Source organism: Protopterus annectens, chromosome 3.part0 (assembly GCF_019279795.1).
Source record: "Protopterus annectens isolate FY-2018-M chromosome 3.part0, PAN1.0, whole genome shotgun sequence".
Taxonomy (NCBI): domain Eukaryota; kingdom Metazoa; phylum Chordata; order Ceratodontiformes; family Protopteridae; genus Protopterus; species Protopterus annectens.
In genome coordinates, this window is record NC_056731.1 from 1,183,672,831 (window position 1) to 1,183,699,725 (window position 26,895).

The following is a 26,895-nucleotide window of genomic DNA, read 5'->3' on the forward strand; positions in this document are numbered from 1 at the left end:
GAACAGATGATTTCCATGTACTTAGCATGCATTATATTGCAATTCTTTGTTGAATAACTATTTAATTCCCATTCTGCATGAATGTTAACTAGCTCTACTGCTGCGAATCTCCATAATGTATGACCTGAGCTATTACACATACCTTGTTCAAACATTACAGCATAGCTGCGACCTTCAAAATTACATATGACTTTAGTACATCATCCCTTAGAAGACTTAGCTTCTAACCCTTTTTACCACAATATGCACTGCTTTATAGCCTTGCTGTAGCCAAAGACCCATATGGCTAACAGTTGGGAGAGATGATTATGTAGAAACTACCATTATAAGCATCATACTTCATAGTGTAGATTTTCTAGTCTCAGGTTGTCTCACACACATCCATATTACTGAAGAAATGCTGATAAAAATAAAGAATAATAATCCTCAGCTGACTGACTAAAGTAGACCAGAAAGAATGATGAATGTGTTTAGCATTCAATAGATGGCAGCAGTAATTCAAAGTCTGAAAGGAGGTTTGGCTAAAATACTTCACACAGTAGTTCAAAAGACTGAGTTTTGTTGTTCTCTAAGCTTTGATTAGTTAAATGTATGCTATTGTGCAGTTTTTTGGGCACACCAAAGTAAGAGTCTGAATAGTCTTCTACCACAAGTTCTGGGTTAAGGTAAAAGGCAACTGCCTTTATGCCAATCAGTCTCCTTTGACTTCATATTTTTTATGTATATGCATATGTGTGTGTGTTTATATATGTTTAACATATGCCCCTATGAAAAGGCTTCAAAAGAAACTGCATATCATGTTCATGATATGCTCCATAGTTAGCCAGTGTCTCACTAGTACTCGAGTACATATAGGCACAGACTTAAACATACATCTACCTGTGTGAAAGTTCATGCAATGTAAAATTAAGTAAATGTGGTTCTTCATTGCTCAAGGATTAATATTTTGCCACTAGATACCTCATATTTCATAAAAATGATGGTTCAATGCAACCAATATTGCAGTTTAGGAAAAAAAAGTATTCCCTTATCTGCTGAGAAGGAACTTCATTAATACCTCCAATAAGACATTGTTTTTTGTTTTATTAGTTTGTCATAGTATCAGCTGGTGGTCATCAAGATGAACATGTTTAATATCCCCTCCTGCTTTACTGTGTTCATGACAATGCAATGTGAAGTAATATGATGAGAACTTGATAACACAGATGCTGAAAACATCTTTTCACATCTACTGAGACAACCTGTTAAATTTTGCAAAGGGCATAAGCTGGTAGTGTGGTAAATATGAATGAGAAAGTTGACTAACACACTGGTTATAACTGCCTTTGTAATCTTATTAAACTAAAGAGGTTGTAATGGCAAAGCATGTTACACTAAAGAGGTTGAAATGGGTTAAAATTTTATAGACAGTTTGTCTTCTAAAACAGTGCCATTATAGTTATGACTGATTACATTACCTACCAGTGCACTCCTTCAGCCCCCAAACCTTTTTTGAGAAGTGAAAGGCAATTAAAGAACTTGGTTAGTCTATTTAGAATCTGTAACAAGTACAGTGATTCAGAACAGAAATAAATATTGTGCAAAAACTATATGAACAGTAAAAAAAAAAAATGTCCTTAACATTTTCTCTAAGATTAAACACATTCTCTCTACAGGATGATACAATAAGAAAATGTAAGATAAAGTTGTAAAAGAGTTTAATGTTTCCCATTTATGAAATGGGAGCTTCTGATGTTAACAATGAATGTTTGACAACAGCAAGCTTCCAAAAATTCCACTTCACTTGCGCTCAAATACCAGCAGACAAGAAGGTCTGTGTGGCAAGAACAGAATCTTTATATTTTTCCTCAAATGGCTCTGAACTGAGAGATGACACCAGGACCACAAATTATTTAATGATGACTCAACAGCAGATTAGTGTATTTCAGCATGTACGTCCAATGCAGAGCACCTTGGTGTGGATGGAAATATTGCCCAAACCAAAGGCACAATGGTAACAAAATTGTATGACACAACAGAGCAACTGGAATTAGGAAAATAGGAGGTCAGAAATGAAAGAGGCGATGTAACAGTTTTGTAAGAAAAAAAGTACAGTTCAACTGGACGTGGAGAAAATGACTATTGTAACTTAAGACTCCTTACTGCAATTGTAGTTAGAATTTAAAAAAAGGACTTGGTTTTGTCCCCATGTGCAAACAGATCTAATAGAAACAGTTAAAATTCTAAGTGTATTAATTTTTTAACCTATTTTTCTGCCACAAAGTTGGCTATCAGATGATTCTGGTGCATCTGCTCCTTTATTGGATGTATCTACCATTTCTGACTCCCTTGGACTTGCTGTGTATTGGAGCTAGGAACTATCAAGGAAATCAATGCATCTCAGGACAGTGACACACTGCTGCTGTGGGGTATGTCCAGTTTTTAGTCCCACGCACTGTGCATGCCCAGCATTTTTTCTGAGTTGGAAGTGCATTGGTGTTGAACTGCAATTCATTTCCACAAATGGCTGACATCAGCAGAATGCCCCATTCACCCATAGGCAGCTCTTTATAGCTGATTCCCTAGTCTCCACCAGGGATAACGGGACTGCTTTGCATGCCCTGTGCACATGGCCCTCCCCTTCCCCCACAGGATGGGAGCAGGAATCTTTCCCTGCCAGAGCCTCAGATGCCTGAGCAGCTAATTGAACTCTGATCAATTAGGATGTTGAATTTACAGCTCTTATTTAAAAAGGTGGGTGCGTTTATAACATCTTAAAAAGTGACCTATATATATATATATATATATATATATATATATATATATATATATATATATATTCCTAGGCTTCCCACCATTTATGCATATGAGACAAATTTGCAAATACAGTATTAAGTTTCATCAGATAGTGTTTTTTGTTAAGTCTATGCTAGAGGCAAACTTTATTAAATCTTTAGCAAGATACCTCTGCAAGATGAAAATGAATACAAGCTGAGCTTTGGTACTTAAGGCCAAAGAAAATTATGATGACAAAATGTTGAAACCTAGAGTACTGTGCTTCATTTCTATGGCTTACTTAATATTCAATTCAGGTTTTTCTTACAGGTTCATAGGTATATAGTTTGCTAATGGCCACCATGGTCTTTATAAGCTTAACCATGTAGTCCAACCCAATTGTGTCTCTTTGTATCATTGGCGTTTATTAAGAGGTATTATGTTAGGAAGTTTTTAGAGGTTATGTGGTGGGTATGTTAGTTTGGCCATTACTGTCTGTGTCAGAGACATGGGGACCCAGACCCCAGCTGAATTTCTGATTTAACATACATTGGTCAAGGTTACACTTAAATAGGGTTAGGGATGGACTCTGCTTCACATCGGTGCGGACTCTGTTCCAGAGCATGGGCATCCACTGAAATGCACGCGTGTCTCACCAACATGTCTTATTCATGTTACAAGTAAAATTTAAATCATTGGATATGGTAGTTTTGGTGCTGCTAATTCTGAGAATGTACAAATGGTCCATCAGACTTCTATCCAAGGATGCCTTGTATGCCAGGCATAGATCGCCTCTCAGTAACTTGTAGGAGACTGAGGTAAGCCATGCTGGGCTCAGACTTGAATGGTAGAATTTAACGATATTGTGGGACTTAGCAGTAAAATTCATAGGTGTACTGTTCACAAACTGATACACATCCATGAGTTTATGGACATATATGTAATTCTCATAATTACATTTGTTCATGTTGTTTACTGTATTTTGCTTGATCTTGCTTAGAAAAAGGCATTTCAAAAAGAAAATATACAGAAGTAATGGTTGAGTTAGCCTGAATAAAGTATGCTATTTGAGCACCATAATCAGGGCTAGACATTATTTTTTGTATACTTGAATTACATAAAGATAATATTGTCCTTAGCCAGTACTGGCAGTTGGGGATTCAAAGATTTGAGTATCTGGCGGTGTATAATGAGATAATAAAACATGGAAAACTCATATGAATACAACTAAAGTAATAAGAAAATGAATCTACCCAGTGTGAGTCAGACCTTTAATAAGATTTAGCAATATTGAGCACGGAGTAAAAAAAGTTAGGAAGAAAAAAAAAGTAAGAACTTTTCTTAATTCCCGAGTCAGTGGATTCTATTAATAAAAATAAAAAGTATACAAATTGTTGAGCAGTATATTTTTGTAACAGTTGTTGTACAGTCTATTTATACTGTGTAATTCCACATCTTGTAGACAATGAATGGTTTACTAATACGCCTTATAAGAAGTGATGATCTGAATGCATCAGAGTTTTGTATATTTTGTAGTCTTTTGATATGGTATTAAGAAATATATTTCCATGTTTGTCAGTAATTATTCTAGATAAAAACTGGCATAGTAATGCATGCTTCCATTGCAACACTGGATTTAGTTTATTGCTACAATTTTAAGAATTAGCTTTGAGAGCTCATATGAGTTCACTCCAACCAAACCTCCTAGCTGCCATAGTCCAGTAGACCCTGTCCCATACCACTGATCCAATTGATTCTTAAAGCTTTCTAAGTCACCAGCCAATCACACCTCTTCAGGCAACAAATTCCATTTCTGGTTTACTCTAACTGGAAATAGACTTATTCATTTTGTTCGTATACATTCTAAATGAACCAAGAACTAATTGTTTCTAGCAGTTTTTTTTTTTCAAAAATGAGATACTAAATGTGCAGTGTAGCATACAGAGAACAGCTTAATGCTTTTCAGTCTTGCTTCATACAGTTCCTAACACTATTCAGCTTGCTATTAAAATATTTTTGCACTTCCAATTTTTTTTCAGTTCTTGGACACACACACAATCCCCCTTATGAAGATGAATTTTTGTAGAAGTCATATTCCTGGCCTTTGATTAGTGTGTATAATACATTATTAATGTATCAATGTATTTTTATTGGAAATTTTTTTTTTTGAAATATTTAAATACTAGTACATATTTTTTGTTCCCAAGGCTGTCACTTCAGTTTTATACCAGTGTATCTGTGGTTTCAAAGCTTTTAATTTGGAAGGGTAAAAAGATAAATAATTTCTAACAAAGAAAAATAGGTAACTATGCAGTTTTGCACTATATGAGTATATATTCTAATTTAGTTTTTAAGAGCAAATTAGATCTACTCACCTTATACCAGATGACAGCGTGTTTGCATTTGAATCAATTCTAAAATTTAACACATATGTTTCCATTGGGTACTCAATGGATTTGAATTAAGACATTGTTGAGTAACTGAATGTCAAATTCATGCACAAGCACCTCTTGTTTTTAAAGAAAATAATGTCAGTAGTAGTGTGAGACAAGCATGACAGTAGTAGTAGGTGGTAAAAATTTGCCCTGACTTTAACATTTTGTTTGGCTTTGGGTGTGGTAAATGAAGTAATAATTGATGTGCCCTAGCAGAGTGTTAATTTCAGAGAGTAGTTATTGGCCCTAGTTTAATAAATGATAGTATAAATACATATAGTTTACATCTAGTCATTAGTTTAAAAAAAAAAAAAAAGGGATGGTGCTTTTGCGTGTGGGTTTTGTGCCCAGTACAGATAAGCAGGCAGCAACTCACATTTTGTAGCATTGTGACAGTAAAATATCAACCAGCAGGACATTTTGCATGTGGGTCTAATAATGTGCTACATTTTGCAAAAAGTATGATGTGCAACACATTTTTATTTAAGTAGAAGTTTGGGAAAACCCCAAAACCGAATTTATGAAAATGTGGATGTCCAAAAAAATAGTAATGTTAATAATGATTTGTTCAAGCTTTTAGTTTTTTTGTATTAATTTTAATATTTTATACCTACATTTGTCTGCCAGGATAATAAAAAAGGGTCCATAGGAAACATTTTATATAAAATGAAAAAAGGAGGTGGTCAGTCTTGGTAAATGCCTACCACTCTCTCTTCATGTTGGACTGTATTTTAATGTTGGACTGTATTTTAAGTGCCCTAAGGACAAGACCCTTAAAACAATGAGTTGTCAAGGCATGTATGCTTTGTATTTATTAATAATTATTTAATTGAAAGTGTGACTTTTTACTGGTCTTTTACTTATCTTGTGACTTTTTAATTTAGTTTAGAATTTGAGCTAGGCTCCTCAATGGTCCCTATGACTGCAAGCCAAATAACTAGCTATGAAAATGTCCACAAACTATTCAGATTATATAGTAAGTACAAAGGACAATAAAAAGACGATTGATTCTTCTTTTTATTATGAAGCCGGAACAAGGCACATTATCAAGCAGTTTTTTTTTCAGAATGACTTGCCCATCATAATGTATTGTGTTAAGAAATGCAACAAATCCATCTCAAATACTGTTAATGCATGTGCTGCTGTAGTCACTAGCACATTTGTTGCTTATTTTAGGATAGTTTCAGTACAAGACACATGACCTAGTCAGGTAAACATATTTCCCAAACACTAACAGAGAGATTAGTGTAGCGTCATGGTAGGTATTTACAGGGCAGTACTATTATTCATTCGGTCTTATCGCCAGTCATATCATAATAGTCTATTTAATGCTTCCAGCTCTACCCAGATGCAGTGAAAGTGGCTACAGGATACCCCACTAAAGAAAGGCTACCCCCCATAAACAGATCATTAAGGAATAGACATTTGAGCAGTAAGAAGACCATTCAGTCATTCCTCTGTTTTGGAACCGACTAACACAGCATTCTCGCACTACGGAAATGAATTACAGCTTTTGTCTGACTTTCAAAACTTGTACAGTCAGAACAACTTTACTGTGCTTACTTTAGTTGTAGATTGCTTGTGTGATTTTTTTTCCCATAGAATTTGCTTTGTTATCTTTGAATTCTGTAGTTGCTAATGTTGATAACTTTTTGTTTTGTAATTTTTTATTCGTTTGAAACAGAATATGGATTCCTTAAATGAGTATACCATTAATGATTTGCTAAAGCACAAATATCTTGTACAGTGTAATAAATGCTATATATATTTAAAGGTAACACCTGATAACACTGTTATGTGTTCCTCATGTAAAAAGTTGGATGATTTGCTTACCATTATTAATTGTAGATCTAAACTAACTGATGACTACTGCACTTGTACAATTGGCATGGCTTGTAGAACTGTTTATACATATATTAATGGCTGGACTGGTGAGATAAACAATGTTAGACAAAGAGCAAATGGGACACATTTAGGAAATGTGTCTATTGTCTATAAAGATCATTCAACCCCTATGAAACAATGTGATGTTTCTGACAACTTTGGAATTCTGGATGCAAGTATTCAGCAATCTGAGGATTCAGAGTGTTTAGAAGGAAACAAAAAAAGGAAGAAGTTCACAACAAATAAGTTAGAAAAAGACTGATAAATGTCTGTAAAGTAAAGCGATACATATTAAAAAGGAAACTGCTTTGCTATGTAACACAGATTAAAGGGAATTTTAACATTTTTCTATCAGAAAACCATCACCCTACAGAAGCATAATTTTTCCGAAAGAGAAGGCAGAAAAAAGAGGGCAAGGGGCAGGTGAAAAGGAAGAAATCAAAATTGAACATGGAAGGATTGATGGACATTACTGTGAGAAAAAAGAAGAGAAAGACAGATGTTGACTACATGGCTCAAGCTGTGGATGTGCAAAGCCAGCTGGATGAGAATTGTATGCTTGCAAATTTAATGCACGATAAAAACAGTGGGATTAATAAAACTAATGGTGAGCATCATTCCTTTGTTTCAATTAATAGAGCAGATATTACTATTATTATATTATTATATTTGAAGTTAAAGATTCTTCAGATCTGGTCAGAAAATATATTCTTTTAATTGGCGATCCTATTCTTAGAAGAATTAATACTGACATTTGCAGAGAAGGTAATGAACACTGAATTGTGTTATGCTTGCCAGGAGCAAAAATAAAAGCTGTCAGACAAGCCTTGGAATGCCTTAATGTAAGGAAGTACGGATCTGTTTTTTATTCATGTCAGTACAAATTATTTCGTTTGCAAGGACTATCAGGCTGTTGGGGAACTTATAGCCCTCTTAGATAGTTTAGCTTTTGCTGGTGTTAGGATGAATTTTTCACAAATCACACATAGAAAGGATAGTCAGGTCACTGTGAATGAAAATATTTTTGGGGTAAATACCTACATGGAAAAAATGTCCCGTTTAAAAAAAAAAAAAAAAAAAATGGAAATGTATTGAACATCCAAGCTTAGCTTTGGGCATGTGTTCAGACAGAATGGTATGCATTTGGCAAGATCAGGGAAGAGAGTTTTTGCAATAGATATTTTGCAGTATTTGACACACTAGGCAGGATTCTTGGCAGGTCAAAAATTTAACAGATAGCAACATTTGATACAACTCATAGGTTCATAGATTAATACTAGGCTAACTGCCCTTGCGAGCCATTTTAAGCCCAGCCAATTATCCCTTGTGAGACTCAAACCCTGCACGTTGTTTTTGTAAGGCACACCATTAGGCCAATCTCCCAACCCAAAAAGCCACCTGTCGGAAGTGGGATTTGAACCCCCACCTCCATACAGAGACCAGAATTCCCATCAACTTTGGAAGGAGATCAATCCTTGAGTCTGGCACCTTAGACCACTCGGCCATCCTGACATTTAAAAATATGTAGGTTCATAGGTTAGTTCTAAGATAACTGCCCTTGTGGTCCATTTTAAGCCTAGCCAATTACCCCATGTGAGAATCGAACCCTGCATTTGTAAGGTGAACACCGTAACCATTATGCCAACCTCCCAACTCTGATGGTTAATGCTAGGAGCATTAATAATAGTCATTTTATTGGAAAATTTGCTGCACTTACACAAGATTGATGTCATTGTTTGTGAAGCATGGTTAAAGAACAATGACTGGAAACCAGTTCTGTCAGGGTGTAACTGGTTTAATGTAACAGACATTCTAACAAAAATCAGGTGGTGGTATGATGGGGATTAAAGATACTTATGAGACCTGTGATTATTACATTTTTAATAACACCACTACTATATACTGTGTAACTGTGACAGCAGACAACCCTGGAACATATAACAATTTCTGGAGTGTATAGACCACCAAAGTTAAATGCTGATGACCTAGAGGAATTTATACATTTATTGCATGAAACACAGAAGGGAAGAATAATATTAGCTGTGGGCTTAAATTTGCCTAAAACAGATTGGAATAATATTGATTCAATAACATTAGTAAAGAAGTTATTCACAATGTATGTTTTGGAACAGTTGCTTCAGATTGTAAAACAACCTACCAGGGAACAGAACATACTAGATGCTTGTGTTCCTAAAGAGATTACTGTTACTTCAAGTCAAGTTTTACCACCATTGATGTGCAGTGATCATGGGGTTATAAAGGTTAATTGATGCTAGATATTTCTGCCAAACAGAAATCTAAACCAATGCACAGAAGATTAATTACAGATTATATGGAAGCAAAGCAGTCACCATGTAAAACTAACTCAAGTGATGTGGTCAGTGCAAAAACTGCAGATGGAATGTGGAAAGTCTTGAAAGAGAAATTGACTGTAAAAAAAAAAAAAATTCACATCAGGATCTAGGCTGTGCACACTGGATCCAAACAAAGCACAAGGAGGAGACAGAATTAATAATGACCTGAGAACACTTCAGCAAGAACTTACAATACCATTGTATTTATTTTTTCTAAGTCCTATAAATATGGGAAGATACCTCAAGACTGGAGATAATCACCTATTAAACCTGTTTTAAGGGAAAGGGGAGTAGGAGAAACACAGAGTAATATAGATCCTTAAGTCTACTTTCATGCTTTGGAAAAATAATGGATAAGTTAATATTGGATAAATTGTCAGAAATGGATAGGTTGGGGCTTGAAACCATATATCAGCATGGGTATTTTGAAAATAGATCTATTTCCACCTATAACATGATCTATAACAATATAATAGCTATGAGTGAAAAATTGTGCTGTGATGTAACTTGTATAGATTTAACTTCAGCATTTGGCAGGGTCATACACAAAACACCAATCAATAATTTAGAACAAGTAGTTTTTGATGCACTCTTGATAAGAAGGATAGCTGCATGGCTTACAAATAGGACATGGCAAGTATCATACAGCAACTGGACAGGTGAAATTATTGGTTAGTCAGGGTGTCTCACAGGGCTCTGTCCTAGGTGCTTACTACTTGAGATTGTATCTTTAAGACCTAATTTTTTCTAGGAATGATGATGCATCCAATTTTGTCCAGCCGATCAGATTTGTAACCACATTCGGTAACAATACATTTAGATTTAGGGAGATTATTAACAGACATTGGGACATTTTAAAGGCTCATGAACTTCTTAATGACATTCTACCAGACAAATGTGCCTTTTCATATCGCAGGGGTCGCACTATACAGTCTCGCTTTACTCACTACAAAAGATAGACACCAGCCACAACAGTTCAAACCACTTTGTTTGGTGACCCTTTGGTGGGATGTTTCCCTTGTGGACATTGCAACGCTTGTGAACATATTCTTAAAACTAAGGAATTTTCAAGTAAAAACACGTCTCAGGTATACCAGATTAATATTTTTGGCAATTGTAGTTTGGATTGGGGCATATATCTAGCCACATGCACCTTTTCTTCTTATGTTGGTCAGACATCCAGACCATTTAAACTGAGGATCAGTGAACACCTTAGTGCCGTCAGGAAACATCATTTGTCTAATGCCTTATACAAACACACCATCAGCCATCCCAATGCACATTTCAAATTCATCATTATAGACCAGATTCAATTGCAGAGAAACTTTAAAGCAGGCTGGCATGACAAACTTAACAACATGGAATCTCTATGGATTAATGAAGACCAAAAAATGAGAACAGTCACCACGAACAAATCACTTATGTAGACAGGTCCCAAGGTAATCACAATTCAAACCAATAATGTCCACGATAGAGATGTAAAAAATCATTTATTTGGAACATAGGATGAGCGCTTTCGCATAGTTAGACTATGCTTCATCAGATGCAATAACATAAAACAATTCCAGGGTAAATAAATAACCCAAGTTTTGGCGGGCTCATTAAATTAAACCTTAATTAACTCTTAACCAGATTGAACCCATCATGACATTCAAATTAAATTTAAAATCAGTATGCATTTTTTCTTTTCATTCAATGTGAACACTCATCGCATAACATTTCAAAACATTGCTAGGATTTTACTAAAAAACAAAGCCTTACAAAATTCAGACAATACATAAAAATAAAAAATAATAAACGTATTCAATAAAATTACTGAATAGAAACGCTGACTTTAAAACGTATAGCGTTCACAGATAGTCTGCATCAGTTACATGCTTAAGATTTCTACAACAAAATATTGCCACAATGCTCCTAGTCCCTCAAAATGTACATACATATGGATCCCGTACCTTGATCACCAGGAATTCTGTAAAAAGCAAATACTTAATCACAATTCCATCGGCGGGATAAACTCCATAAAGAAGCATCAACATACTGTCAACTCCACTGCGAGCTAAACCTCACTCCATTCGCTGATGATATCACATGTCTTGGGTACTCTAAAAGGAGTGCCTCCTACTCTGAGAAGTTATCCCCCCGGTCCTAGTGCAAAACACTTCAACCCGCAGGCTGAAGGAATTCAGTAAACACCCAGCGTTTTGTACATACAAGCTTACACATCTTAAGAATCTTCTTGATGTTTCGGGAATAAATAACAATTCCTGCTACTTAGGATATACAAAAATCTGACTGGATAAATATAGAAAAATATAAAAAAGTAAAACCGGAAACAGTATGGGCACATCTCTATGGATTACCAGGTTAGGAGCTTTGTTCAAACCTGGATTAAATGAAATGGAATAACATGTCAGCCTACCCTCTCATGCGTATTGTTGATATATTTATCTAATTATGTGTACACATGTCATTTTTTATAATATCATTTATAATGATTTATAATATAAACAAATATAATAGAATTGGTTTATGATATGTGTGTATATATTCAATTAATTTATTTATGAGCAATATGCCTTTAAATATTTCTTTATATAATACCAGGATGTAGGGGCTGCTCAACAGCTGATTATCTATGGTTTAGCACTGAAGAAGGCTTAGCATAGCTGAAACTGGTTTTCCTTAAAAAAAAATTTTTGCCTTGGAATTAATTTCTTATTTTCGTTAATAAATGTTTTTTAGCCAAAGTACTATTGTGCTCGTCCATTTTTGGTAGGATTTACTGTTTTGGTTTGGACCATGCACTCAGTCCCTCGTGCGTGTGTTTGGTTTGGTCTGAATGTAGGAGAAACAACATTGGGGGACTGGCATTATTAGCATGGACGAGTTGTATCTTTACCAGCTTGAAATCCGTGCTAAACAATACTTGTAAATAAGAATGCAAAATCAGAGTTATGACCAGAGCAAAGTGAAGGGGACTGCTACCCCTTGGTGCAAGCTGGTGGGGGCATGATAGGCAGGTGCTGATGGTGTGTGAGTGTAGTACTCTCATCACTGATCTGTGAAGTTGTAAGGATATTGAAACTGTCATAATAAATATCCTTTTTATTTCCTTATGTCCTCTAATGACTCCTTCCACCAGTGTTGTCTTCTGCTGCTCAGTAACTAACTCCATACTTCCTGTGCCATCTCTACTGTATCACTTTTGTGATATTTCCTCTGATGCGAATACTGTTACTTTGAATTTATGCTCCCATATTATGCTGCATATTTGAAGCCTTATAACAGTTCATTTTTTATGTTTTTAAAATATGTATTGTTTATAGTATTCTTATTCTTGTGGAACTTTTCTTTTTAGGGCTCTACTAAAAAAAGAGACAGGCCCCCTTGTTTTGTTAGCCTGGTAATTACATGTGAATTTAACAGGACATTACCCAGTCTGACTTTCCTATTGAACAAATGCAATAAATACATTTCAGAACTGCATTTGTGGCCATGGATGACTTGCTGAAATGCCCAGAGTATGTGTTGGTAACTGCAGTAAGTAGTGTGCTACAGTTGAATCAAGTAGCTTTGTACAGTTGCTGGAGTAAAGAAGAATATTTTGATTTGTTTGCTTCACATAGTTTGAGCTGATGGGGGGCACCAGTTTGGGGAACTGCAGGCAGCACCAGATGAACTAACTACAGTTGTGGGCAAAATGGTGAACACTGCTGCGACACATTTTCTGTTGAAATGACCATTGCGCACAGTTTGTGTTCCTTTTAAAGCTTGAGGTTCTTGAATGAGGCTAAGGTTTTTGGTTTTGAATGGATATGTGAAAATAAGTTGCACCAATTACTACCTTTTCACTGAAATACTCTGACAACTAGAGTGCAGCTTGCTGTCTCAAATGCTAATATATATGTGGCTTTTTTGAAATTATTGATCTTTATCAGGTACATGAAGTGACCTCTGTGTTTGAGTCCATCATGTTCTGTTATCATTGCACTTCAGAATATGTAGTCTGTTTGTATGACATTACTTATGGTCACAAAAATGACTGTTCTTCCATTTAGGTACAGAGACCATCACCGAGCCGCATGATTCATTAAGCACACAGACTGCTGAGACAGATGTTGACAACAGGTGAGACATGATCACTGGGTTAATTATTTCTGGGATGGTTTGAAACTGTTATCACTCACTCTTGCAAGGACATGTGGATAAGGGATGAGAGTTTATCATCAACACTGGCTGAAGGTGTAAACCATTTTGCATCCTATGGGCTCTTGCTTACCTCTCTGAGTTCTGCCATTTCCTTACAAACTACGACGGGAGGAATTTGAGTAGTTCATCACTGTATTTGTACTTTATGGAGGTTGTGAGTGAAGTGCAGGATTTAAAATTGGAGTAGTAGTTTTAAGGTAAAATACTGGAAATGAATTCAATGTGGTGCATGAAGAAATGGATAACGCAGTGAATATTGACACACAACAGCGTAACAGTGATCCAAGTCTGAGCTGAGAGTACTGACCCAGCCTGCAGTTTGTCTGTTCCTGATAGAACCCAGCTTGTTTTCTGTGCTTTAAAGTAGCAAGGAAATAACAAAGATGCTTTTAATCGTACCATTATGGTGACATTTTTCCAGAATTTTTAAAATATATTTCTGTAGAGCAAGTGTGATAGGCAGCATACAGTAATTTTCAAATGACATTATGCACTATAGTACCATTTGGTTTTAATTTCCAACTAAGTTTGATATTTGTTCATGGGATCAGGAGAAGATAATAGATCTGAAGAATAATTTAGGACAGTCACGGTATTTGGGAGCCAACCAGCATGTCCATGATGCTGCAAATCAGGTTATTGATGATGAGTGATGACACCTTATATGGAGAAAATTATACCAGCTTGTCTTTTTATTCCCCATTTTTTGCCATGCAGCAGATATCGTGCTCATTTAGCTCAGTTTCCTTGTGGTTAGACTGATATCACAAAAGAATGTCATCAAGGAAGCCATTATTTTTTCATTTAGCACCTCCCCAGCATTTGACTTGCATATGCGCAAATGTTAGAACTTGCTTATGCTTTCCTGTTTGAGCATGTTTCTTTGTAAGTAAACACATTACCACCCAGAACGCATATCCTCAGCCAGTAAGCTTCATGTCATATGCCTCTTTCCACTGGTTGGCAGCACTACAGCAAACAGTCCCATTCTGTCACCCAAGGATACGAATACTGGCATCAACTCAATTAGCTGCTTCATTCCCTTCCTCCATCGTTGATACCTCCAGTGCTCAGGTGGCTAGTTGGTCTTATGTCACCTCGGTTTCAGCCAAGGCTTCATCCCTCTGTGCCTTGTAGCTGGCATACTAGCTTTTTTTCACTCACATGATATATTCAGTGGCTCCTCCCTAGGCCAAGTGAGACCATTTGTTCCTGGGTATTATAGTCAGGTGTATCCATTACTCTGGGTGAAAGCAATATGACTCATTCATTCATTCCCTGGTTAGGATGAGAGCCGCCTTAACCCATTCATTCCATCAGGAGGCAAGGGTTAGGTGCAAGAGAAGTGCACCAGTTATGAGAAACCCATCTCCCTTTGCCAGCTGGTGGCTTTGCTGTTAGATACTGCCTAGGGAGCTCCCGGTACATGCCTATGTGCATCCCTGGACAGCCACCCTCCTTTAATGAGAATGAGTCACTTACCCAGTAACATCTATAGCCAGTACCCCTCAGCACAACTGTCATACCATCTTCCTCCCCATAATGGTCAAATCAGTGTGGACCACTCAGTGACCTCTTCCCCTATCTGGCTGTTCTGAGTCATTAATTGGACTTGGGTCATTTTCAGGGATTTTTCTGCGAGACTGAAACAGGCTGGCAATAATAGCTTATAGCAAACAACTCAAGCCTGAAAGAAAGCCGTAAATTACCAAAACCAGTTATAAAAGACCTACTTTTAATACAACAGACAAATGAATCTCTCCAGCACCTCGGCCAAAAGATCTTTAAAGAATCAAAGAACAAAGCACATGCAAGCAATTAAACACATTATCACATTAAAAATCAGTGAATCAGAATTTTCATTAAACAATCAATTAAAAATCAATGATCCCCACTCACAAAAAAACTTTCCAGTTGCATTCTGAAGTTAGACCATTGGGGGTTAGCATTTAATATTTTAAAATAAATAAACACTCTTTAAAAGGTAATTTTTGTTTTAAATCCACATCCATAAAAATTTTCACTTTTTCTGAAGATATTTTTCACCCCCCCCCCCCAATGACATAGGGAAAAATGCATGGTATCTGAACTTTCCACTTTTTGTTTTCTAATGTCCCTCAAATGTTCTAGAAGCCTGGTGCTAAATGCCCCTTTTGTCTCTCATATGTAGAAAATGTTACGTAGTCATCTTGGGACATAAAATACCACTTCTGTACCACAATTCTACAGTTCCCTAGGTCCATAAATATTTATTCTTTCAAAAAAACTACACTGCTTGTACAAAGCACACTAGATACAGAATGTAATTTAAGCACTTTCATTCCTTTAATACAGGGAACTTAAGAATAACATAAACATACAAACACATTTATAAGGAAATAGTCAGTGATGTCATTCATTATAACCAATCCGTTTCAACTTCTTACAATTAATATAAGGTCAAACCTCCTGGTTAAATCATGAAATGCTGCTACCTTTTTATTTACAAAACAATTTAAAAATTAAACTGTCCTAAAAAGTTATACTTTTTTATAGCTTAGAAAACTTTTTTATACAGATTCTATAATTTAATCCTGCTGCACTATTGGCTCTCAGGAAAATTTGCCATATTAACTGCAAATACTCTAAATAAGAATTAAAAGACCCTACAAATTTCTTTTTGTCAATTCCTTCTATTACTATAAATTGAAACTTCCTAAAATGCTCACAGGAAAATGAATGTCTTGCTAAAGCATTAGTTTTGTTTCTCTTTTTAATGGCATAGATGTGTTCTCTTAACCCTGTCGTTTAACTTTCTTTAGGTCTTACCTATATAAAATTGATCGCAATTTGCACAGATGGCTAAATATCCTTAACCCTTCACTATATGAACTATATATGTACACCCAGAACAACACTTACAAGGAATAGTGCCTCCTCTCTTCACCCCATACCAGTATTTAAAACTGGTGTGGTACAATGACTATGAGCCAACATATCTAATATTGCATCCCCTCTTATAAGAAAAACACAATCTACTAGGCAACAAACAAGGCAAACTCTTATCCTTTGATAAAAATCCCAGTAATGCTTCACAATGTTAAAAATATCAGAAAAAATATATATTCTGTAACAAAATATATTTTCCCCATTTCCTTGTTCACTTATTATATTACTGTCCCAGTTGTTACTTCTAACCCCATTATATATTTTATCTTGAGTTGACTGATTATGTAATAATTTGTTAAATGCATCCTGAATACTTTGAATATCATAACCCCTTTATCTAAACTGATCACGTTTTTAAAAATTCAACCCTCAAGAATTTTAGTCTTTTTATACAAAACAATTTACCGTTAAGGTAAGGATTTCATAAGGTGAGATGGGTGGCATCTCAAACTATGCAAAAAATGGTTACTGTTCTCAAACTTTCTATGTAGCCTAGTTTTTATACTTACACATATACAGCACCTTCTAATTCTAGAGCCAAAAATATAACCTTACTTCCTCTTTGTAGTCCATCAAATCGCAATGCAAACATATTTTGTTCCAAATCTAATAAAAAAAAAATATGAGACTCCCCATCATCACCCAAAAATATTAGATCATCAGTGTATCTGCAATATTTAACAACATGATTTTTATAAAACCCTACTTGATAATGAAATTGTTTAAAAAAAAAAACATGAATACATTGGCATATGTGGAGGCAAAAGACGCCCCTATGGCTGTGCCTTTCAACTGCTAAGTTCTTCATTAAACTGAAAATAAAATTATTAGTTAAACAAAAACACACCATTTCTATAAAAAAAAAATTGCTACAGGACTGTCTCCTAAAAAATGTCTTAGTCTTCATACCCCATTCATGACGTATATTCATATAAAGGCTACATACATCCATTACTAACCAGAATTTCCCTGTCGACCAATTCTCAGTTCTAATTTTATCCAAAAATTCAAAACTATCACTTGTATAAGAATTCAACTTCTCTGCAAAAGGTAATAAATGTTTATGCAATGACAAACCCATTTTTTTCAAAAAATAATTACTAGCAGCTACAATAGCCCTACTGGGGGGATACAGATTTTTATGTACCTTGGGTAAACAAAAATTCACCAAGGTACCTTCATTGTTAGAAAATTTCTTTTCTACATCTTCCTTTGATAAATAACTCAATCTATAGCCTTTTTGTACCAACTCAGTGAAATTAACCATTGCTTGTTTATAATCAAACACAGTGACAACTTTACATACATCAGTGTTATTTAAATGTTCATTACACATTTTTTCATTCTGAGAATAATACATGGACTATCTTGTTGCCCTTATCTGATAATTTTATTACCAACTCTTGTCACTGACTTACTTTCTTCAAAGCCACCCATTCAGCTTTACTTAAATTATAATTCACTTCATATTTTTTCTTTTCAAAATCTTTAAAAGCTTTTCCTATTGCAAAATTCAACATAGCTGTAACATTTTTAATATTTTCATGCATGAATGGGGGAATACAGTCACTTTTACATTAAATATTATCAGTATTTAATGAACAGTATGCATTCACATTATCATCTTCACAAAAAGAGTCACAGGAAAAAAATATTTCACCACTATCGTCCAAAGATGCACTATCCAAATTCACTCCATAATTCTCCCCCACCTGTTCAATTTTACCATTATGAGAAGAAAAATAATACAACAAATGTAGCTTTCTGATGAAACGAAAAACTTCAGCTTTAATCTTGTACAATGCAGGTAAAACAGTAAGCACAAATTTCAGTCCGTAATTTAAAACAGAATACTCAACATCAGTCAATTCCAGTCCTGACAAGTTCAATACAAGGCCATCAGTAACATTGTTAGAAATTTGTTGGGGATCAAAAACAGGTAGTTAATATCAGTACCATTTTCTTCTCTTGTTATGGTCCTGAAACTGCTTCTCTCTCGGTTGCTCCACATGGTGTTTCTTCCTTCCCATGTTCACCATGAAAATTACTTTCTAGATAGGAAGGATGTTGAGCCCATGGTAAAGGAGGATAAACCGATCCTCACCTGATGAACTCGCAGCTTCAGAAGATGCAAAAGAAACTTTGCATTGTTGCTGATTCACTTCCTGATTAGGGGAGTTCCTGCCCCCCTGCCATTTCTTTTTGTTGGTATTATTATAATCACTGATGTCCCTCTTTAATTTTCTCATTTTTTATTCAGTTAGTTCTCTGGAAAAATCTTTCAATTTTTCATTCAGGTCACCTAGCACTTATTCAAAATGTGATAGAGACATTTGATTTGTGAGTATAGTACATACAGAGGTCGTCTCCTTCCTTAATGCACATTGTTTAGCACATCCTGTTCAGTTAGGATATTGACCCACTCAATTACACAGCAATGTGAATCTGCCTTCAAACATGCCTCAATCTGCTTATCCTCTGTATTGGTCGGGTCAAAGGGTGTCAAAGGATTTTTAAACACCCTTAGACCCCTCAGTGTTATATTCAATTCAATATATCTCTGCAAATTTGCCAAATTATTAAAAAAAAAACTGAAATCTCTTTATGCAACAAATGCCCCAGTTTATCTAAAAACATCTTTACCTCAGGGGAGAACTGCTCATCAAGGCTCTGTCCCACTGAAACAAAAGGATTCACCATTCTCAGGTTACGCCCATCATCCAAAAGTCTTTCCCAGACTTTAGTTGAGTCACCTCTCCTTAGTTTACCTCCCTGGTCTGTAACTCATTCTCAGACTGCAGCATATACTGCTCCATAGTCCTTTGTGAGGCATCCATACACTCATCTCGAAAAATGTGAGGTAAATTAAAAGAAGGGTCACTGGCCATGAAGATAAATATAGCAAACAACACAAGGCTGAAAAAAACAGTAAACAACCAAAACCAGGTATAAAAGACCCAACTTTAATACAACAAACAAATGAAGCTCTCCAGCGCCTCGGTCAAAAGGCCTTTCAGGAATCAATGAACAAAGCCCACTCAAACAATTAAATACATCATCACATTAAAAAGGCAACAAATCAGAATTTTCATTAAATTAAAGAAACAATGCCAGCTAGTTTGCTATTTGAGTAATACAGAATGTGGCAGTCAGAAGTGAATCTACTTAATCTGTTTTATGTGGTATGTCAAAATGTTGGAGTGATTTTTGGATAACAGACTAATACATAATGAGATACTATACAACAGTTTTGCTAAAGGAGTCCCTATTCTCTAGCAGTGAGTGGCTGTGGGGTCAAATTGACCATCTTAGAAGATACATGGCATAATCATCTTCCTCATCCATTTAAAAAGTTCATCTTTCAAGACCTTTCTATACATTTATAAAGTCAAGACCTGGTTCCATGGTCTAAGGCCATCTCTGAATACTCAGATTCGAGCAGAAGCTGTTAACTTATCAGTTAATGAAGCCACAAAGACAGAGTAGTCCTTCAGTTTACCTTACAGCATTGCTCAAGTGTTTTATTAGCCATTGATGTCACAGTCATGCTTGCGTAGCATGCCTACATAATTGGCAGTTGGATATCAGTGGTAATGAACACAGTTAATGTTCATATTGGATGAATTTGCAATGCATTGCCTATTTATGCAGTTAGAAAACAAATGCTACAGTTAATTGAACTTTGATACTACAGTACTTAATGTAAGGAGAGGAGAAAGTCGCACATTGATCTTCTTTAGAATTATAACACAGTCTTAATGCACACTTCTGCCAGCTAGTGTGTTTGCTTTTCCCACATTTTTTCCCTTTCGAACAAGGTGGTGTGTTGTCTCATGCTAAATGCACAATGATGCTAACATAAAACTTCTAGGAATCTGTCATTGACTCATGCTGTTTCCAGTCTTCATTTCTTATCACATCTTCAGAACCACGAGTCATTCAGGTAAATTTCCTAATGTCACAATCAAATCTAAGTGTTAATGCAGTAGACAGACTCCCTCTTATCCGGTCTTGCTGGGACCAGACCCTAGGCTGGATAAACGAATGGCTGGTTAAGAAATAGCATACAGAATAGCGTTTATACGTTATAAATCAGCTATAATAACAGGATTTGTGTTAGTATACATTTTTCTGAATAATATGAAGTCTAAAATGCAAATATCTGTCATTATTTAGCATGGAGATGGCATAAGTGTTGCTGTTCTCTGTTGTCTGTTTCTAGGGCTATGGCAGAAATTTGATGGCTGGTTAAAGAGGATGCTGGTTAAATGGAAGTCAGATAAGAGGGAGTCTAAACAGTTTACCTCACATTGACTGGAAATCAGAAAAATCTTCACCCGTGTACTCCACTTGGTTATGAGAGTACTTTTATAAGCTCACGGCTTCCTTTCTTCAGATTAACTTTTTTCTGGTTACCACACACTTGAGGGAATTCTCATAAAAAGAAGAGTGAACTCTTCCCCTTCAGTTCTTTCTATGTGCTTCACTAGAACTTCATAGTTCTTAGCCGCGGTAATTTATTGGATTCTGATAAACATTCTTTCACTATTTTACAAAAATAAGTTGCAGTTTACTTTGTTTTTTTTATTTTGTTTTCTGAATATTAATCTAATTCCGTCATTTCTACAATATCTCATGCAAAGCTGGACAAAAGATGTCATCCCAAGATGAGGAGTCACTTTTCCCATGTTGTTTTGGATGTGGACCATTGCCAAATCCACCCAAAAACATTACATCCACAGGAAAAAATGCTTTGTGAGCATCTGCAGAAAGAAAAAGGCAATCAGGATCATTATCTTTGAAAAAGAGATCTTACTCTTAGTTTTCCTCAGAGGTAAGCCATAAGTGGCATGAAAAATAGAAATTTGTTGAGCAAGTTAGATCCCTTTCACAAACTAGCAAGCGAGTCCTTGCAGAAAGTTCCATTGAGGAAGGATCCTTCAGAGCTGTCACTTTGTCTTTGGGGGCATGCCTTCCCACACTTGGAGGAATTGTTCTTGGCTGTAGTGATACTGCTGATCAGTCCCATTTTGCTTTTGACAAGCCTTTTTTAAATGGATATATGAGGACAGCTTTTCATTAATGCAAGTCCCTATGAGTTGAATGATTGTATTGTTAGAGAACTGTCAATTAAATCTTATTTCACTACCAACTTATTACTCAAAACCAAAACACAAACACTGAGCAACTAACTTCATAAAATTTAAAGTGATACTCACACAAACAATAATATCCATAACTTTCACTAGCTGCACACTTAACTTCCTAGACGCATCAAAGAATATCACCATTAAGCCACACTTTCACAACTACCACAACACTCCAAACAATACCTACTAACTTCCAAATAGCCCCAATTTTCAGTGCCACTGTCATAGATCTTTTCTCATTCAAATTATTACCATCAAGTAGCACACGCTATATATGTCCCTTAGATTGTACAAAGCCATCTTCACCTTTTTAAACAATATAGTTAACATAGCATCAAAATTAATCAGCGGTGATGTACACCCAAACCCCGGCTCCACAGCTATCTCACCTAACAAACCCCTCTCACCCTCTCAATCTATTATACTATCCTCGGCAAAAATTAGATCTACTACTAATAAACCTAAATATCAGAATCGTCAAAAGGTTCAAGACTTCCATGCCACAATCTATCAATATTCTCCTGACATAGCCATACTAACAGAAACTTGGCTAAAACCTCAAACTGCAGACAATGAGGTCATCCCACCTGGTTATAATATGCTCGGACAGGACCGGATGGGGGAAAAAGGAGATAGCTAGCCATAGTTTAAAAAAATAACCTAACACTACAACCCCTAAATCTATACACCCCAGCTTTTAATAATACAGAAATCATATTCACAAAACTAGAAATTAATAACAAAGATAGTTATAGCAGGAGCATATATTCCACCTCGGAACAATCTCACTACATTAGAGAGCTTGCTTAAATGGAGTACAACCAAGTTTTCCAAAGAAACAATAATAATAATGGGTCATTTTAACCTAGATTGGCATACTTGTAACCTCACCAATCATATAAACATCTGTGGATTTACACAATTAATTCAGAACACAACTAGAATAGATAAAAAATCAAATAGTCCATCCTCGACTGGACTCTTGCTAACAAAGCTACAAACTATCAACAAGCAGGCTGTCTCCATGACAGCTTAAGTGACTACTCACACACCTTCCTACTGAGACAAAAGACCAATACTCCAAAAACTGTAGTTTACCGCCAGATCTGAAGCAAGAGCAGACTAAATCCCCAGACACTAGTCACCACTCTTAGTGAATGCAACTGGTTTGTCCTAAAAGTACTACCCCTCAACACAGCTGTAGAATACTTCAGTAGCACATTTCTTAATGTCCTAAATAATCTTGCACCCCCTAGAACTGTCAGAGCTAATGGTAACATCATGCCCTGGCTAACCAAGGAAACTAGAAAAATTCTTAAAACTTGAGAGAGAGCCTGGGTTCAGAGGAACACCAATAAGACTCCATACAAATTGTCTAACTTACTAACAACTCTGAAACAAAGCCAAAACTCAAATGAAACTAGACAAAAAAATGTACTATGCCAACATACAAAACAAAAAAAAACCCCACAAAAATTCTGGTCAACTATCAAAAATATCCTACACCCCAGTCAAGCATCTTACCCAACCCCCACAATAACCCCAACCTTTGGCACAACTGCCAAACAATTTAATAAGTGTTTCACCAAACGTATCCTAGCATTATCCAAAACAACTGTTCCCTACCACTGATCTCGCCACCACTAGCAAACAGGAATAATAATACCTTCTCTTTTCATCCTGTCTCAACAAATACCATAAAAATTTTGATTAAAAAATTGAAACCAACAACCATTGTTTCTGACAGCCTCCAGACAGAATACCTCAAGATGTCAGCTGATGCTATAGCCTACCCAGTATCAATTCTAATCACTGGATTTATTAATAAACACCAATTTCAGGATCATATACAATTCCCCTCCACAAAGGTGGTACTTCAACAGAACTTTCTAATTACTGACCTATTGCTATATTTGTCTCCTTTATCAAAAATCTTAGAAAGATGTATACACTCACAAGTAATGCAATACCTCTTAGACAACAATCTACTGTCCAGCTGCCAACATGGTTTTCAGACCTAATCATAGTACAACTGTCACCCTCATAAGCTTCAGTAATACTATCGACCAACAAAGGGAGTGAAGGCAAAGTAGTCTCATCAGTCTTCCTCGACACGTCCAAGGCCTTTCATAGCGTCTGTCATACAAAAGTCCTAACAGCCCTCTCCAACCTAAATCTTAGCTCATCTGCACTAAGGTGGTTCCAAAGCTACCTAACCGACAGACACCATGCGGTAAAATGGTCACAAGACATCGCATGTGTATTGCCAATAACAGTAGGGGTACCACAAAACTCCATTTTTGGCCCCCTTCCTTTCAACATCATCACAATGTCAATACAGCAACTTCTCTAGCTACCTTGCTCCACAATAATATGTGCAGCCCATACCCTTCAGGAACTACAAGAGAAAAAACACAAGTCATTCTCAACGGTGGAAGCATGGCTTGCCAATGCTCAACTCATACTTAACCCTAATAAATCCAAGCTAATAATCTTCCATCCCACTTAGACCACTGATCCCCCTACCCAACTTTTCCATAACTGCTTCAAATAACACAATTGATCCCACTACACAAGCTAAACTCCTAGGTGTCACTATTGATTTACAACTTGAGATTCGAACAACCCATCTGAAACTGTTAAAGTTCACAAAAAACTAGTACCAAAGAACTCACCTACTCTCAACACTTTTGTGTCACCCATACTTACAAACCTTCTGATATAAATAAACTAGAAATTTAATATAATAAAATAGTTAAATTCACTACTGAATCCCCACAACTGATGCATCTATCCTTCAAAGCTTTATTACATTCCACCAACAAATCCTTAATAAGTTACTTGTTTTTTGTTCTTTCGGCTTTTCCCGGTTAGGGGTCGCCACAACGGAACTCCGGTCTGCTAATGATTGGCAGTAGATTTTTATGTTGCCAAGGTGCCAGCCCGGCACCCAACCTTCAATGAAGGCGCGCCCATTCACGCATGTCTTTCTTCAATCATTTTGCGACAATGGGGAGGGGGTACTGACTCCACACCACACAGGCTCAGCCAGGGTGAATGGGAGATCCTCTTCCTGTGAGGTGACAACGATACCGCTGCACCACCGCGGCAAATCCTTAATAAGTTGCTAAATCTACAAATTCCCCAGGTGATGCTCTCTACTGTAGTTATGTTGCCATATTATGCAACTCCCTACCTCTAGATCTTGGAATTTTATCCAACATTACCCACTTAAAAAAAAAAAAAAAAATCTTGTCTAATAAAAAAAAAATAATAACAATGTAACTCTCTAGGATAAAACACATTCCCCTTCTACTTCTACAATCCACAAACATTACACGTTCTTCACCCTATAGAAGCTGTATGTTTATCTCAAATTCCTTTCACTCCAACTATCCCAATATTACCATCACTTTCACTACTCTATCCCAACAATTAAGCAATCTCTATAGATAAACTTATCCTTCTAGTCTGTTTAGACACTGTACCCATAATGTTCTTAGAGTTTTTTTTACATTAAACTTACTCTTGCTGTCCCTTAAAGGTTCTGGCTGAACATAATCTTTCATTTCTTCTGGTTGCCTCTGCTGATAACCAAATTTCTATTTCCACTCTTGTTTAATTGCACTATAAACCTGACCAAATACTTTTTCTTCCTTGCATTCTACTCAGACTGCAAAATCTATGCTTGTCACTAGTCATTTGAATTTAAATAAGATGATGAGGCTGGGTGTTTGTCATTTATTACACACAAACACATCAGGATGGATAACTGGAATGTAAAACTTCTGCTGACTCAAAATGGCACTCTTGCTTGCACATGCCCATGGACTGGAGTAGACTTTGGAAAAATTTTTTTTTTAATTTTCTCATTAAACTATTGTATAAGATTTTTTAATTACATATTATATCAACTTTGTCATTGTGATAATGTTCACATGTAAGCTTTAGTATATTGTGTCCTTGTAATAATATTCTCATGTAAACCTTTTCAAATGTAAAACAAGTAAAACCTGAAAAAGTTTTTAGTGTCTTCATTGACATGGATGCCTCTTTGTTTCTGCATAAAAATAAGAAATTTACTACATTTCAAGTTGTTTTCTAGGCTCACCCTGTTTCCAAGGATGATTTGAAAAGCCATTGCATCCAGTATTCTAAGGACAGAACATTCAGTGCTCTCCTAAGCATCCATATCCATTAAGTATTCAGTAATGATGGTGAAAGGTTGAGACAAATATAGAATAAAAATGTGTTCTAAAGTCAGGAATGGAGATTTTTGTGATGTCTTCTAACACATCTACCTTTCTTCTAGATCACTTGGTGAGTTCTACTGTCCATGAAGGGCATTCATCTTTTCAATGAGAAAAGGGGATAAATATTCCCACATTACTGAGTGGTAAAAACATGACACAGAATTCAGAATGTGACTTTAATTGGTTGTCTGAAGAGGTCTAATGCATGCCATAGCCAGGTAGGAAACCACATTATATTTCACTAGTACAAATGTGACGGAGAGAATACTTCTGTACATATTCACAGGCACCTACATGCAGTGACTCCACATGTTCTTAGGCATCTTCATGTATCAGAGTACATTGACCAAAGCTTATAACCATAGGTTACAGTAGGTATGTAGACTGGCAGGTGCAGTGATGCTACCACTGAATCCACCTGCTGCTTAACTCTCAGTTGCCTTCTACCCTCACTTGTGAATAAGGCACCAAGATATGTCCACACTTTTCCAAGAAAGGATAAAACTGCATTATGAAAAAAAAAAAAAAACAGTACTGCAGACAGGATAACATAAGACACCTATAAGTAGACCATGTCTTTACAAAATGAATAAAGCTTAATTGTCATTGTACAATGACTGGTCATTAACATTCAAAACTGAACATATACCAGGGAAAAAACTTTCTTCTGTTAATATATGCTACAGAAATTCTACTTTCCTTTAATTAAAAAAAATAAATAAATTTACAAAACCAGACCCTTCAAAAGAATGAGATTGAAAAATACAAGGATAATTGGGTATATTATGCAGAACTAGAGAAATGTACCAGATTATCCTCATTTTCTCTGTCCTGTCTCTCCTGATTTCATTAAATATCTCTGTCTCTCTGTTTGAGTATATGTGTGTGTGTGTGTGTGTGTGTGTGTATATATATATATATATATATA

At 35.9% G+C, this 26,895-nt stretch overlaps 1 protein-coding gene across 1 annotated transcript in view; it reads left to right on the forward strand.

The window, feature by feature from the left end:
* Positions 1 to 26,895, forward strand: part of LOC122797014 (synaptonemal complex protein 2-like) — a 1,143,152-nt gene that overhangs the window by 301,083 nt on the left and 815,174 nt on the right. Inside the window, exon 7 of the mRNA XM_044065784.1 lies at positions 13,486 to 13,555. Within this exon, the coding sequence (XP_043921719.1) occupies positions 13,486 to 13,555 (70 nt within the window). The remainder of the gene's footprint in view (positions 1 to 13,485; positions 13,556 to 26,895) is intronic.